This window comes from Chrysemys picta, chromosome 21, assembly GCF_011386835.1.
Source record: "Chrysemys picta bellii isolate R12L10 chromosome 21, ASM1138683v2, whole genome shotgun sequence".
Lineage (NCBI taxonomy): Eukaryota > Metazoa > Chordata > Testudines > Emydidae > Chrysemys > Chrysemys picta.
The window spans coordinates 1,360,714-1,373,979 of NC_088811.1; the positions used below are offsets into that span (position 1 = coordinate 1,360,714).

General features: G+C 44.6%; 1 protein-coding gene across 1 annotated transcript in view; it reads left to right on the plus strand.

Annotated features, from left to right (window-relative positions):
- The window catches only part of DNAJC11 (DnaJ heat shock protein family (Hsp40) member C11), a 69,060-nt gene that overhangs the window by 41,839 nt on the left and 13,955 nt on the right, over positions 1 to 13,266 (plus strand). Inside the window, exons 7-9 of the mRNA XM_005287067.4 lie at positions 7,373 to 7,446; positions 11,019 to 11,208; positions 12,841 to 12,926. Of these exons, the coding sequence (XP_005287124.1) occupies positions 7,373 to 7,446; positions 11,019 to 11,208; positions 12,841 to 12,926 (350 nt within the window). The remainder of the gene's footprint in view (positions 1 to 7,372; positions 7,447 to 11,018; positions 11,209 to 12,840; positions 12,927 to 13,266) is intronic.

The window sequence follows — 13,266 nt, forward strand, 5'->3', positions numbered from 1 at the left end:
GCATCAACTGTGGGTTTTTTTTCTTCCCACCAGACTATTTCTAGCCAGTTGTATGAGTTCTTTATCCCAATTTATGCAGTAAGTTGTAAACCAAAATGAAGCTGTGCTGGAGTTTGAGAAATCTTGGTTGATTGGTTATTCAGAGCACTGGATGGCTACTCGCCTGAGACCACAGGCCAGGTTTTTGTTGCTCACATAAAGCTATAGGGAAACCAACTTGACTCCAGTCAAGTGTGATATAAATAGCTGCAAGCCCCATATTGTCCGTTATCGGCTCTCCCTCTATGAGAACAGAAGTTAAATATTACTGAGGACAATGGCTTTGATAAGAGGCATCTCTGAGCAGAGGGTGTGGCGGCAGCAGTTTCAGCTGAAGATGGCTGCATTCCTTCCTGAGCTTTCAGGGCATTTACGTGGCTTGGTTACATCCACAAGGTCAGTTTGATTAGCAGGGTCTGATTTGTTTAGTCAAGAAAATTGTTTAAATCCGCTTATCAAAGGTGAATGCACTCTCATAGAAAAAGGATAAAAGACCAAACCACTAGACCACCCTGGGGTGAACACTTTTCGCAAAATGATCACTCCACATCTGACCTCTCAATCTTCATCCTCAATGGAAACCTGCATGATACCTTCAAAAGAGGAGCCTGGGAGCTTAAATTCATATTTTGTTTGATACTAAAAATCATGGTCTTAATAAAAAGACACTGGATTTATGGCTTCTTACAACAATCTGTAACCCTTAGCCCCCTTTTTTTGTCCTGTGACTGCAGGGGTATTGGCCACTTCACTTTAAATGGTCCTTTAGAATATGTGTTTATTACTTATGCTAAACAAACTGTTCCACCTTGTATTTAGTTGTGACTCTCTGAGTAACTTTCCCAGACCTGAAGAAGAGCTCCGCGTAGCTCAAAAGCTTCTCTCTTTCACCAACAGAAGTAGATCCAGTGCAAGATATTACCTCACCCCCCCTTGTCTCTCTAATATCCTGGGACCAACATGGCTACAACAACACTGCAGCTATCAAAGATGCTGGCTGTTCTGGAGAGATAATGTCACGGTTTTATGGTAACTGCAGCTGTATTTTCCCCTCTGTGGTCCCTCAAGGACAACCATGTAAAGGTTTCTGGCTCCCCACCAGCACTTCTCCTGGTGCAGACCTGTGTGTCACTCCTTTCTGACCAGTGTTTTAAGACCGCACAGCTCACTGATGCACACTGTGATATCCCCAGCAAGCCAGACTGCTGAAAGGCCAGTGCCTGCACTTTGCTTTCCTCTGAGGGCTCTGACTAGTGTATTGGAGCAGTTACAAATGACCACTCACCTCCTTCTAACCAAGTACATTTATTTTGAAGGTAAAAGCATTACAGCAAAAGCATCTAAAAACAATCAAAGAACCTACATGCGTGCTAAACAACTTACCCCCAAGGGCACCCCCAACTCCAGCAAGGGCTCTCATAGGTGTCAGTCCTTCAAACCCAACAAGTTGTGGTTACAGGTTCATATTAGTCTTTAGATCAGCAACCAGAACCCAGACTGGGCAGCTCAGTGTTTCTTTATACAGCTTAGGATCTCTAGTATGCAGGAACAGGTAATCACCCGTTGACGGCCCTCTCCTCGGGTGTAGCTTCCAAAGGCTGAGTTTCTTTGCATAACCAGATTTGTGGCATTTGCATTAAGCACTCCCCAGGGAACCCATTTAATATGTATTGTTCCAAAAGTCCGTGCTTCTCTGGCACATTTCATTAAAGTCCTTTGAACTCTTTACAATGCCCACGTCTCTCATCTGTCACAGAGAGGTTGAGGGATTTTAGTTTATTTAATCTTCCATCTTTACAAATTCCCACCTGTACAAAATCCAAGAGTCCTTCCCGTTGCCTGTTCCAGGAGCTATGAGACCTCAAGATCCAATACCCAGTGACCTTACTCCTCTTTCCTTTTCAGAAGGTGAGTAAGACAAACTGAGACAAATCCAGAAGCTTAAATATGTTTAAAATTAGGGGAACAGACTCCAGCTTGTGGTTCTCCATAGTCCTAGAAAATCTGTGATAACCAGTACATGTAGGAATCCAAAAGCAATAGCTGTAGTGCTCAGAATGACATAAGGGTCCAGTTGTATAGGATGGCATCTTTTCATTCACATGCAGTCCCCACTCCCATCTAGCTCCATTTCCCGTGGGATTTATTTGGAAAATGAGTTTGTACTTGAAGGGTTTGTCTCTGGTCACTGAACTCTGAATCTGATGGAAAACAAATGACTGTAAATAAATGTATAATAAACCTACTTAATAGAACAAGGACTCAAGGAACAAGAACTGATTCTGGAATTTCTCCCTATTGAAAGGTAGCCAGTTTAACAACTGTTTCTGCCGATGAGACTGAACAGTGCCAAATTAACATTGAATTGCAGCCTTGAAAGTCACCCAGACTAGTAAATGAAACAGCAAGAGCATTCTACAGACTGCAATACTGTGTTGTAACAGACGTGCTGACAGGGTTTAACGTGAGACTCTCCTGAGAACTCCCTCCAGTCACCTGTGAGATCTATAAACAATGCAGTGGAACAAAATGCAAATACAAAGAAATAAGCATTGAAGCCAAGGACTTGCATCTTCAGAGGGCAGCAGCCGGTTCTTGGGTGGCATCACCTATTTCAGGGAATCCTCCTTCTTCTAGCCCCTCTTCACAAGTTTGGGAATGAGGTCCTTTGGCTGACCGCAGAAGAAAAACAAAGTTGGAATGAAAGCTGGTGACAATAGATCAGTCCCTTTAAAGAAGGTGGTTCTGCAATGGAGTGTTACCTCTTTTAGTGAACCCTTCCCTATACTAGCCCTGAGGATGTTGGTGTGTGAGGGGAACTCAGAGGTAGGTCTCCCTTCTCTGAGATGGTGCCTCCGTCAGGTTGCTCCCAAACCATCTTCACTTTCAAAGAGGCTCTTGAGCAGCTTCTGTGCACATTGCAGGGCCTGTGTTCCTGCGTCGAGATCTGGCTTAGAAAGTACAGTTTGATGGTTTTTAACACCGTTTGTGTTCCTCCCTTTTTATTGTCCCTGCAGCTGCTCTTCTAGCTGGTGGTGGCGATGTTGGAACTTGTTCTTAGTGCCACTCACTTAGGGTATGTCTGCATAGCTCCGGGCAGCAAGTCTCCCAGCCTGGGGTGATTGGCTTGGGCTTGCAGGGCTTGCACTAGGGCTCAAAAAATAGTTGTGTCGACAGTGCTTTGAAGCCCACCCTCTCAGAGCGTAAGCCACAGCTTCAAAGCACTGTCTACACGGCTATTTTTTTGAGCCCTAGTGCAAGCCCTGCAAGCCCAAGCCAATCACCCCAGGCTGGGAGACCTGTCAGTCTTATCCAGGGAGTGCCACCAGGCAGAAAACCTAGATTCAAGTAAGCAGGGGGAGCGAATAGCCGTTTCTAAACTGTCACCAGCAGAGCACCATTAGTTTAGAGATGCAGCCAGCTTCTTCTCTTGAGTGCCCAGCCTTCACGAGTCGCTATAGGAAGCACTGCGTTTTCAGGATGTTGAACTGCAAAGTGAGACCTAGATTCATAAGCAGTGTCATGGAGTTTGCTAAAGACTCTCTTAGGAACATAAGCAAATGTGTCCTGGAATTGGAGTTTCTCAAACCTAAAATGCTAATTCCAAATGCAGGTTTATGTGGTGGAAGTTAATGGCAGGTTGGGAGTCTGTGAGGGTTGCTGTAACACAAGGCACTGCATGTATGCACCCAGAAGGCAAGTTTGCAGTGTGGAGTAATGTGTGAAGCATGGAACTGGGAGACAAGACTTCTGAGCTGTTACCATGGCTCTGCGACTTACTTGCTGTGCGGCCATGGGCAATTCACTTTCTCCCCTTGGTGTAGGATTCCCTACTTGCCCTACTGGAACAATGCCTGCCTAGCTACCTCCTGGGGTGTGTCAGGATTGATTTGGTTTGTACAGCTCTAAGATGGTGAAGCGCTAGCTCTGAAGAATAATGTACACTTACTTCTCCATTTGAGAACGGGGAAGGAAAGCTGGAGGGGCAAAACTATACCAAGCTCAAGGTAATGCTGGCTTGACCAGTTTGGGTGAATCTGCGCATATATATTGTAGCGAGTTTCAATGGCCATTAACGTGGAATGCCACCCATGGCCTCTAGCAGATGCACAGTGTACGTTAGAAGTCACAAACCCTAGGGTTGGGTTGGCTGGCTTCAAATGGCATAAAGACTATGTTTTTGTTACAATTTATTTAAGATGAAGCGTACATCATGAGACTGGACCATTATCTTAAATTACACAAAAAGTTCCCAGTTTCTTGATACCTTTCCGTGCAAATTGTGCCCATATGATCTAGCTTGTAGCAATAACATTTGATGACCGAAAGTGGTTCAAAAGGAAATACCTAAGAAATATTTAATCTGGGCTACAAGATCACTGTCCTGTCTCTGAAATACCAGCTTCCTCTAGAATCCCAAGATCCATATGTTGTTTTACAGCATTTTGTCATATACTAATCCTATAATGCAGCATTAGAGACAATGATGCTGTGACTGGGGGCCCAATGAGGACCAGCTGTGGTCACTCAATTAGGGTGAACTGCAAAGAATGGAGCAGACAATCCCCATAAAGATGGCAGATTTTCCAATACTTAGATTTACTAAGCCGGCATAAAACAGCTTCTTTATTACCTTACTAGTTACTCAGAGGTCCAAACAACACAGTTCCCTTAAAGTGATCCAGCCTCAGGCTTCCATCCAGGTACCTAAGTCAAATATGATGAAGATTCCTGAACATTTTATTTAATCATATAAAAGAAAAGGCTCAAGCAACAGAGAGAGAGAATGGTTAAAAGATCAATCTACATACAGACATGAGTTCAATTAATTGAGGTTTAGATTCATAACAGAGATGGTGAACTTTGTTGTTGCAAAGAGTCCCTTTAGAATTCAGTTCAGAGGTTTGTGACCAAGTGGGAATGTTCTTAATGTTTTCCCTGAGTGCTGTTTGGGTGCCTCAGTTTCCCCTATGCATTTCTTGGGTGTCTAGGGGTGTGTGATTGTTGCAGAGCCCCAGGGGGCAGGTGTGATCCTGTCTGCACAGAGAATGGCTGACACTCTGTCTCCTGGCAACTAATGGCCTGGGCCCCTCCTCTGCAAAGGTGCCAACTAAAGGTGTTGAAGAACAAAGAGATCAGGTGATCTCCTGGCCCGGGAAAGAGACAAAGGAAGAGGAGGGTCTGGAGAATTTTCAGTTTGGAGCTGGCTGGGAAAATGGAGAGGAGGCCAGACAGACCTTCTGGCCTCCCCTGGCCCCCCCAAGAGGGACCTGACTGAGGGGGTCCTGTTGTCTGTACCTGCAAGACCTGTCTTGGACTGTGTTCCTATCGTCTAAATAAACCTTCTGTTCTACTGGCTGGCTGAGAGTCATGGTGAATCGCAGGAAGCCGGGGGTGCATGGCCTTATCTCCCCCAACTCCGTGACAAGGTTATAGACCAATGTCCAAATATCACATTCAGGACCTCAATCTTGCGACTCAGACTTCCCCTATGAAGCTTAAGCAGATCTGAGATGACAGAATCAGGACCAAGGATCTTTTATACAATTTCATGTCCTCTTGGACACGTTGGGATTTCCTCCGGAACAAAAGGTCATTAGGATGACTTTTGAAAGAGGTCCATCACCGGTACTTAGTTATAGAATTAACATAATGCAATTTTGCTTGTTCCTCAACCATTCACAGTACATTTCAAAGAGAGATGAATACCGAGATACCCCATGTTTACAAATCATTTAAATGCTAGGATGTTCTTTTGGTCTCTGAACTATCAGCCTAGACAGGGACTGTTGGTTACATTGTGGACCCTACTCATATGTATATAAATACACCAACATTATCCCTCCACATGTTTTGAGGGTTATTTATTTTGCAGGATGTTTAACCCTTCTGGCCATGCATCACAGGTGCTAAGAACTGTAAGGATGTAGGAGCAGGATTTTATAATGTACTAAGAGAATTAATGTATGATTTGATTTCATCCTGTCAGCCCCCCTTTTTGAATAGCAAAAAGCAATGACAGACCAGAACAATCCTTATGAGTGTATTGTATCTATGTTGAGGGCCTGAAGCCCCAATTTGATTAGAGGAACGTTGAGGGCCTGAAGCCCCAGTGTAAATTGTAGGCTTGATTTACAATGTATTCTGCTGAATATAAAATGCTGTCTGGATACCTGTGAAGGTTTCTGTAAGAGATTGTTTGTGTGAATGAGGAATGCATGCATCAGGAAAAGATAAGGTGTGAAAGCCATCACAAATGTCCAGATGGTCAAGAAAAAGTGAAAGACTTGGAAAGACCAGGAGCCAATCAGAAAACATCCATTGTATCCGATGTTCAACATGTTAGCAACATTGACGACCTCAGAAGTGAGGCAGGCACCCCCGAAGGTGAAACAACAAATAAGAGATAACAATGGGAAGCCGGACAATAACCATCAAATGATAACACCACGTAAGGATTAATAGTTACAGGATGACATTGCAAAATGCATAGACTCAAATGGGAATTTACAACTATAAAGCTGGGGTGTTTTGCCATGGAACTCTGGCTTCAGTCCTGCAAAGCCTCGGAGCATCGGATCGCGACCGACAAGAGCCCAGCTCCTCACTCGTGCTCCATCTAACTGGCCATTAGATTGACTCGAGCTACAACAGATTGGTAACTATGAACATCACTGGCAGGACTGTGTGTGTGTGTGTGAGATTGAAAAGCATATGCTAACTGTTGTATTTTCAATAAATGCTGCATATTTGCCTTCCTCTATAAAGATCCCGTGTGCTTTGTATGAGCATAACAAGGAGGTGTCTCTCTGAGAACCTCCAGATCAGACAGTGGCAGGGGGGTAGGAATGGGATGTGGAGTCTTCCAGCTCTCGATCACCCGTTCCCATCTGGCCTGGGTTGTAGTGATCACCATCTACCTGCTGTTCAGTGAGTTGGGGGTCTCAGTTACTGGAGTATGAAAAAATCTCTAAGCTGTAAACATCAAAATTTTAAAAAGAAAGGAGTCCTCTCCAGGCCAAACGATTGCTTGTTCTCATGTCGTTTCTGCAGTGATTGGAGCAGGCAGTGCTCTGATTATAATGCTCTGACTGTATAATTGGCAGATTTTTTTGCTATCGTCATTGAGAGTATACACATTGAGATCTTTTGTGTTCCTGAGCATAACACTAATGGAAAAGACAGATTGCTAAAGCGAACAGACATGAATGATTTATGCTATGTTGAGGTATTTAATGTGTCTATAGGGTAAGGCAATGGTAAATAGAATAGAGTGTACAACTACTGGGAAAGATGTTCCCTTCTAACTGTTTTGTATCTTATATTTAAACAGTTAGAGTTTGGAGCTGGAGACCTTCAGGGACCTCTATTTGGTCTGAAGATATTTCGTAATCTTACACCAAGATGGTAAATATAAGAAACAGCTACTACTCTATATCCCTGTTCATGAATGTTCCAGACTGACATGCCCTTTCATATTCACTTTGGATATGTTTATCACATAGAACATGGCAGTCCAAGTTTAAACCTTACAGAGGACTTTCATATGGGGGAAAACACTTAGATTTAATATTATTTTGTTGTTGGTACTGTGCATTTTAATTGTACTCTGCAGGTGTTAGCAAGGATTGCGTCCTTCCCATCTTTGGTCTAGATTTGCTCTTGTAATGAGGTCACACTGCTGGATTTATGTCCTCACAATCCATTCTATGACAGATTGTGATCTCTAAACCCAAGAGTCTGACTTTGCTCCAGAGTCAAGTGGATGAAGAAACCAGACTGGGAGGAAACTCCAAGATAGTGTTATCTTTGGTCATGGGGGGGGGGGGCGGGAGGGAAAGCTTCTTTTTCTCCACTTCTCCATACAAGCTCTTAATTTCCTTGAGTGCAGTATTTCTGTTACAATTAGTTTCATGGTTTCTGTAAAGGGAAATCGTGTCTTACTAATCTATTAGAGTTCTTTGAAGGGGTCAACAAACATGTGGACAAGGGGGATCCAGTGGACATAGTGTACTTAGATTTCCAGAAAGCCTTTGACAAGGTCCCTCACCAAAGGCTCTTAAGTAAAGTAAGTTGTCATGGGATAAAAGGGAAGGTCCTTTCATGGATTGAGAACTGGTTAAAAGACCGGGAACAAAGGGTAGGAATTAATGGTAAATTCTCAGAATGGAGAGGGGTAACTAGTGGTGTTCCCCAAGGGTCAGTCCTCGGACCAATCCTATTCAACTTATTTATAAATGATCTGGAGAAAGGGGTAAACAGTGAGGTGGCAAAGTTTGCAGATGATACTAAACTGCTCAAGATAGTTAAGACCAAAGCAGACTGTGACGAACTTCAAAAAGATCTCACAAAACTAAGTGATTGGGCAACAAAATGGCAAATGAAATTTAATGTGGATAAATGTAAAGTAATGCACATTGGAAAAAATAACCCCAACTATACATACAATATGATGGGGGCTAATTTAGCTACAACAAGTCAGGGAAAAGATCTTGGAGTCATCGTGGATAGTTCTCTGAAGATGTCCGCGCAGTGTGCAGAGGCGGTCAAAAAAGCAAACAGGATGTTAGGGATCATTAAAAAGGGGATCGAGAATAAGACTGAGAATATATTATTGCCCTTGTATAAATTGATGGTACGCCCACATCTCGAATACTGCTTACAGATGTGGTCTCCTCATCTAAAAAAAGATATACTGGCACTAGAAAAGGTTCAGAAAAGGGCAACTAAAATGATTAAGGGTTTGGAACGGGTCCCATATGAGGAGAGATTAAAGAGGCTAGGACTCTTCAGCTTGGGAAAGAGGAGACTAAGGGGGGATATGATAGAGGTATATAAAATCATGAGTGATGTAGAGAAAGTGGATAAGGAAAAGTTATTTACTTATTCCCATAATACAAGAACTAGGGGTCACCAAATGAAATTAATAGGCAGCAGGTTTAAAACAAATACAAGGAAGTTCTTCACGCAGCGCACAGTCAACTTGTGGAACTCCTTACCTGAGGAGGTTGTGAAGACTAGGACTATAACAGCGTTTAAAAGAGAACTGGATAAATTCATGGTGATTAAGTCCATTAATGGCTATTAGCAAGGATGGGTAAGGAATGGTGTCCCTAGCCTCTGTTTGTCAGAGGATGGAGATGGATGGCAGGAGAGAGATCACTTGATCATTGCCTGTTGGTCCACTCCCTCTGGGGCACCTGACATTGGCCACTGTCGGTAGACAGGATACTGGGCTAGATGGACCTTTGGTCTGAGCCAGTACGGCCTTTCTTATGTTCTTATGTTATGTTCTTATGGCAGAAAACAGGAGCTGATCCCAGTTTCAATGGAGGGAGTGAAAGATGCTTTTTCACAACTTTTATTATTCTTTTGTGACAGCAGTTATAGTTTTAGGGATTGATTGCTGAGGAGATGGTTGCTGTTCGGTTCTTCTATTTCATCTGGCGTGTGAAGTTTTGCGTCCACAGCGTCAGCTTTATTGGGATGATGTGCTATGTTGTAACCAGAAGCAGACACATTTTTTCACTTTTTGAAACAACTTTCAAAGGCAACTTCTTCCATGACTGTTTTGAGTGATGAGTAGGAATGTGCAGCTCAATAGAAAACAGCCACTTCTCAGGCAGGACTTGTAAGGGAGCCATCAGTTCTGAGAGCGTCATTTAAAAAGCTTGAATTAAATTCCTTATTTGCTTTTGTTTAAAGAGAACAACCCAGAAATAAATGAGAATATGACAAAACACATGCCTGTGACTGCGTCTCACGTCTGAACCACTGTGTTCAGTGTTGTCACCAGCAGGAGTGTTTGGAGGAAGCAGTTTGCTTATTTTCAAAGTGAACCCAAAGCCTGTGACTCGGTTCCCCTTTCCCACCTGGGAGAAGGGATAGTAGCTCAATTTGGGATACTTGAGAGAACGAGGGGTGGGTTGTTTGTTTTTTTCCCTTTGGAGGGTAAAGGAGACAGGCTGGTATTGGCATGTACAACAAGTGACACAGGCTCCCAAGAAGGGAACAAGGCTAGTATAACTAAGTCTCCTCTTAATTATCTGAAAGAGGAGGAAGGGGGAAAGTAGAACTGCTAGATGGCTTGGGTTTTTCAGAGGATGAACTTGAAGGTCAGGTAGGTTAGGAAATAGAGGCTGCTTTGTGGGATATCGTTAAGCTGTAAATTACAGGAATGGCTTACTACAAAGTGGGGAGGAGAGGGAGCGAAGCTCAGGAGATCTCTCTGTCACAAGCCTTATGATGCTGTGCAGAAATAATGCTCAGTGACATTCTCCAGACTTCTGGCCTCTGCATCCAGGGCTCTTCTGGGACTCTCACATGCAGGAGAGGTGCTGACATTAAGAAAGGAGATTAGAGAAGTAATGCAAGGTTTGCCCTTCGCCGGATAGTGATTTGCAAATGACTAGAGCCATCCTTTTGTGCAGAAAAGTACAAGCTAGATGCTGACTGCATTTTTGCATTGGAGCCTCTTTCTCATTGGTGACAGTGCCGCCTCCTTCCCTTGGAGTCCTTCTGGTTTTCAGACCTCCCATTCTCAGAGCCCATATTGTGACGTGGGCTCCTGGAGAGCTTAGTGCTGCTGCCTCTCTCACTAGTGGTGTGGAGCTGCGGGGCAGCAATAGGAGGCCTCCATAGCAGGTGATGGTGCTGCCTCTACAGAACTGTTGCGTGGTAAGGGCCAGGCAAGCCTCCGTGCCAGTTTTTGCACTCCTGTTGGGCTGGCCCTAATGTTACCACATGATTGACTGAATTGGGGGGTTACATTTGTGGCAGTTTCCTGGCAGTGCTGCCGGTGTCTAATACATGAACTGATTGCAGCTGATATTGGAGCTGACAGATAGCGAGTGTCTACAGCATGCAGCGAATGTCTCTTGAGAGTCCTGCATGCCAAAGCTCCTGGGTGACGGGGAGTTTGAGGCTGTCTAGAGAGTCTCTGTTCTTACCACTGCTGATGCTCTCCTTATTTCTTGTAGCTTCATCACCACAAACTGTGCTCTGCAGTTTTCATCCCGTGGAATCCGACCAGGCCTCACGACTGTCCTGGCGCGGAACCTAGATAAGAACACGATGGGCTATTTACAGTGGCGATGGGGCATCCAGTCAGCCATGAATACGAGTATTGTCCGGGATACCAAAACCAGCCACTTCACAGTGGCGTTGCAGGTAAGACTCAGAGGGCTGTGTGTAATGGAGAGCAAGCTCCCTCTCAATATTTGAGCTGCCTCTTATAGTGCCCATTGGAAGGTAGCTTGCCCCTTTTCCATTATAACCTCCGTCAGTAATTTAGCTAATTAGCACCTGTCTGAATTTAGTCAGTGTGATGGGTTTGTGGATTAGCCCTTCACTTTGCAGTCCCCCGCCCAGAACTGATGGCTAGTATTGTAGTAGTGAGCTGGAGGACACAGCTCATAATGTTAATGTGCTGGAGGTATGGAGAGGAGTGTGTCAGGCTTCAGCCTCCCTTGACTGGGAGACTGTTTCATTTCTTGGAGCCTAGTTTGTGCTACCTTACTCAGTCCCTTCAGCTGGCTTATGGACATAGCAGTGTTGCCACTGATTTCCATGAAGTTGGCGTTCCTTCCTCCTCGATGGGGGGGAGGGAGAGAGAGGCAGGAGCAAAAGAGCTGAAAGGGAAGTTGTCAGGTTGGTGTACCCTAAAATTTGTGTCTCTGCTCAAAACAATTTTTCCAACTTCCCTTTTGCAGAATGCACTGAAAAGCAGATGTTTGCTTTGAATTCCAGCAGCAGATTCTGCCGCTGGACTCTTGCTCCTGTATTACACATTGACAGTCTATGTCATTTCTACTCAGCAGAACACGTAACCTTCCCCTCAGCAGTCAGAGCAGCAAAACACACCGTGGCTAGGTGTCCATGGAACCAGAAATGCCTTTCTCAGCAGGAACAGCACATTTACTGAAATGTTTTGCAGAAAGAGCAAAGCACAGTTTCAGGGCTATAGACCTGTCACATTTTCTTGCTGCTCCTGTACTAGTTAGAAATGTTCCTACAGCAGCCACTTAATTCACCAGAGCCAGAAATCTAGCAGCACGTTCCTCGCAGAAATGACCAGTCGCTTAGAAATGTGCTTAGATCACCTGATGTGCTTGCTGCCTAGCCCAGTATTTCCAGGAGACACTCGAGTACAGCCTTGATTCTGCCTCTTCTGTGGAAAGCGACACTAATCTTCCTGCCATATGGAGCTACTTGGCATTCCTGAATGTACCTGCAAAGTGCTCCAAGCACTGCAATGAGTGCATCCACCCACCTGTCTGCATGCATGCGCTTTCCCAGAGTGTTGGCATGAACACTCAAGCTGCTGCTCTGATGTGATCACACTAATGTAAAGACTTTCGGGGCTGGGTGGGGAGAAGGGTGTTTCAGAATGGCCCCATTTGTCTGGGATCATATGGCAGTTATCAGTTTTGCTAACTAGTGGTGCCTGGAAATTTCCCAGGAACAGCAATGAAATGAGACCTTCAGCCAGCTGACAGTGTCCCTTCAAGGCAGCACTTCTCCAACTGTTATTCTGCAGATCACTTTGTAAGAGAGAGTCCCTCTCTTGTTCCAAAGCCCCTCTCAGCTTCGTGCTCAGCCCCAAGTAAAGGCTTCACAGAGCACAGTCTAAAATTCAGTGAGTGACACTGTGAGTACAGGTGGAGGGCAGTGACATGCAGGTGGTAGCTACTGCGGTGATGTCTACCCTGCAGAAGGGACTGGAAAGGAAATCGGTGGGAGTACTCAGCTGTGGCTTCTGATACAGCTTGTCCATGAACTCATGCCTCTCTGGTGTTTCAGCTCGGAATCCCCCACTCCTTCATGATGATCAGTTACCAGCATAAGTTTCAGGATGAGGATCAAACCCGAGTTAAAGGTTCCCTCAAGTGAGTATAAGTGGGGATGCTCCTGTGGGGCTTGCATCAGAGCGTCTGGCAAGGAAACCCCAGTCACTGCTGCTGTAGGCCTGTGTAGTTTGTGCTCTGATCCCTGTGTATTTCTTGGTGGAAGAGCTGCTTCCCTTGATGTTTAATTCTCTCTGTTAATGTGGCAAAATGAAGGGTCACGGTCTTGGGGCTTAGATGAGTCTTTGTCCTCTTCAGCTGGGGAGACTGTACCTGTATTATTTTGATATCTGTCAAGTATCAGAGGGGTAGCCATGTTAGTCTGACTCTGTAAAAAGCAACCGAGGGTCCTGTGGCACCTTTAAGACTAACAGAAGTATTG